Here is a 1,998-nt window from a genome sequence, read left to right on the forward strand (position 1 = left end):
AAAAAAAAATTATTTGTAAATATCAAAAGAGAAATGCAATACAATAAAATTAATTTTTCTATTAATAAAATAAATTAATTAATTAAATAAAATTTTAATTTGTGATTATTTGTTATTAGGTTTTCTTTTTCAAAAAAAAAAAAAAATTTTTTTTATACGGTAATAATAATAATAATAATAAAAACAATATTTACAGTATTTAATAATTTAAATGTCGGCGTTGGGTCATTGTCAATGGAAAAGTTTATAATTTAAATTATTATAAATAATAATAATAATAATAATAAAATTGTTGTAATAATAAATAATATGTAAAATTTATACTGTTTTAAAATTTTTGGATATAATAAATAAATAAATAAATAAAATAAAAAATTTATAAAAAAAAATAATTTATATATTTTTCTTTTTAAGGATTTTTTTAAATTTCTGTTACTTAATCATGGTTTATTATTATTATTATTTTTTTGGTAAAATAATTATGACGTAACGTTTATTATTATTAAAATGCACTAATTTATTTAATTATTATTATTATTTAAATTTTTTTTATATTAAAATTAAATTTTATGTTTATATACAAAAAAAAAAAAAAAAATATTTTTATATTATTTAAATGTTTTGGCATAAAAATATTTCAAAACGTTCTTTGGTATTGACAATGAATTTGTTAATAATAATAATAATAATAAGTTTTTCTCTCTCTCTTTTTCTCTCTCTCTCTCTCTTTACAATAAAAGTTTTAAAAAAATGAATTAAACGCATATTTAAAAAAAAAAAAGTGAAAAAAATTTTCAAATTATTAACAATTTAATTAGTTATTAGGGAAGAAAAATAAAATAAATAAATAAATTTCGATGTAATTATGTATCAATAATTTGTCTAGGGAATAATAATAATAAAAAAAAATTTTTTAATAAATAAATTTGGTGCCAAAATAAATTTTTTTTTTTTTTTAGTTTTTAGTATATTTCAAATAATTTTTGCATTTTTTTTTTTTTTCATTTTTTATTATGCCATAAATTTTTTTTTTCTGTTATGTATAAATAATGAAATTATAAATAAATAAATAAATTAGTGCCTTTAAATAATTTTTTTTTTTAAATTTAATTTTATTATTATTATTATTAAAATAAAAACATAAAAAAAATTAAAATGGCTATATATTTATTGCTATATATTTATTTAAAAAAATTTTTTTTTTTCAATGTTGAAATTTAAATTTTAATTAATTTTCCTTGTTTTTTTACTACACCGTGACTGACGACCGTTAAAATTATTTTAATGATTTTCATTTAAATTTATTTGATTGCAACCGATGGGAAATTGATGTAATAAAACAGTTTGAGAATTTTGTGTAATATTTGACGATTGTAAGTAATTTTGAGATTGAAATTGTGATGGTATGAATGGTATTATAGAATGATGGTGGTACGGATTTGATTGATAATTAAATAACCATAAACGATCTCCTAAAAACATTGGACGAGGTGCAAATGATCCCAACGAACTATAATATTGTTGTGCTAATATTTCAACATCGTTTGTATATTTTCTCTTCCATTTTGTCCTTCTATTTTGAAACCATATTTTTATCTATAAACCAAAAACGGTAATTAAAACAAACGACAACATTTTGTACGGTTAACTTATGCATTAACAAAAAATTTTAACCGCTTAAAAAAAAAATCACACTTTTTAAACGAAAATGGCGTTAAAATTCGTTATTATTAAACATATTTAACAAAATAAATTCTTTAAAATATTTTATAAAACGTGGGGAAACGTTAAAACTCGTAAATTAAGTTGAAAAAAAACGTCAATTTATAAAAATTAATTAACATACAAAAAAAAAAATATATAACTAACACGTACAACACATTTTTAACGTTTATTTTTTTTTTTTTTTTTTGTCTCTAACCGGAAATAGATAAAAGGATTGTCGTAAAAATGTTGTCGTCAAATTGTCAACAAACAAGAATGCGGATGGTTTTGTCG

The 1,998-nt window shown here is 17.4% G+C and overlaps 1 protein-coding gene across 1 annotated transcript; it reads right to left on the reverse strand.

The window, feature by feature from the left end:
* Positions 1–1,281: 1,281 nt before the first annotated feature.
* On the reverse strand, positions 1,282–1,657 carry Phum_PHUM118950 (nk homeobox protein, putative; the record flags this gene model as incomplete). The annotated part of the gene is made up of 2 exons (XM_002424163.1): positions 1,282–1,596; positions 1,628–1,657. 2 exons carry the CDS (start codon positions 1,655–1,657, stop codon positions 1,282–1,284), a joined length of 345 nt encoding a protein of 114 aa, XP_002424208.1.
* Between the last annotated feature and the right edge of the window lie 341 nt (positions 1,658–1,998).

Source organism: Pediculus humanus, genomic scaffold, assembly GCF_000006295.1.
Source record: "Pediculus humanus corporis 1103172107464 genomic scaffold, whole genome shotgun sequence".
Taxonomy (NCBI): Eukaryota; Metazoa; Arthropoda; class Insecta; order Psocodea; family Pediculidae; genus Pediculus; species Pediculus humanus.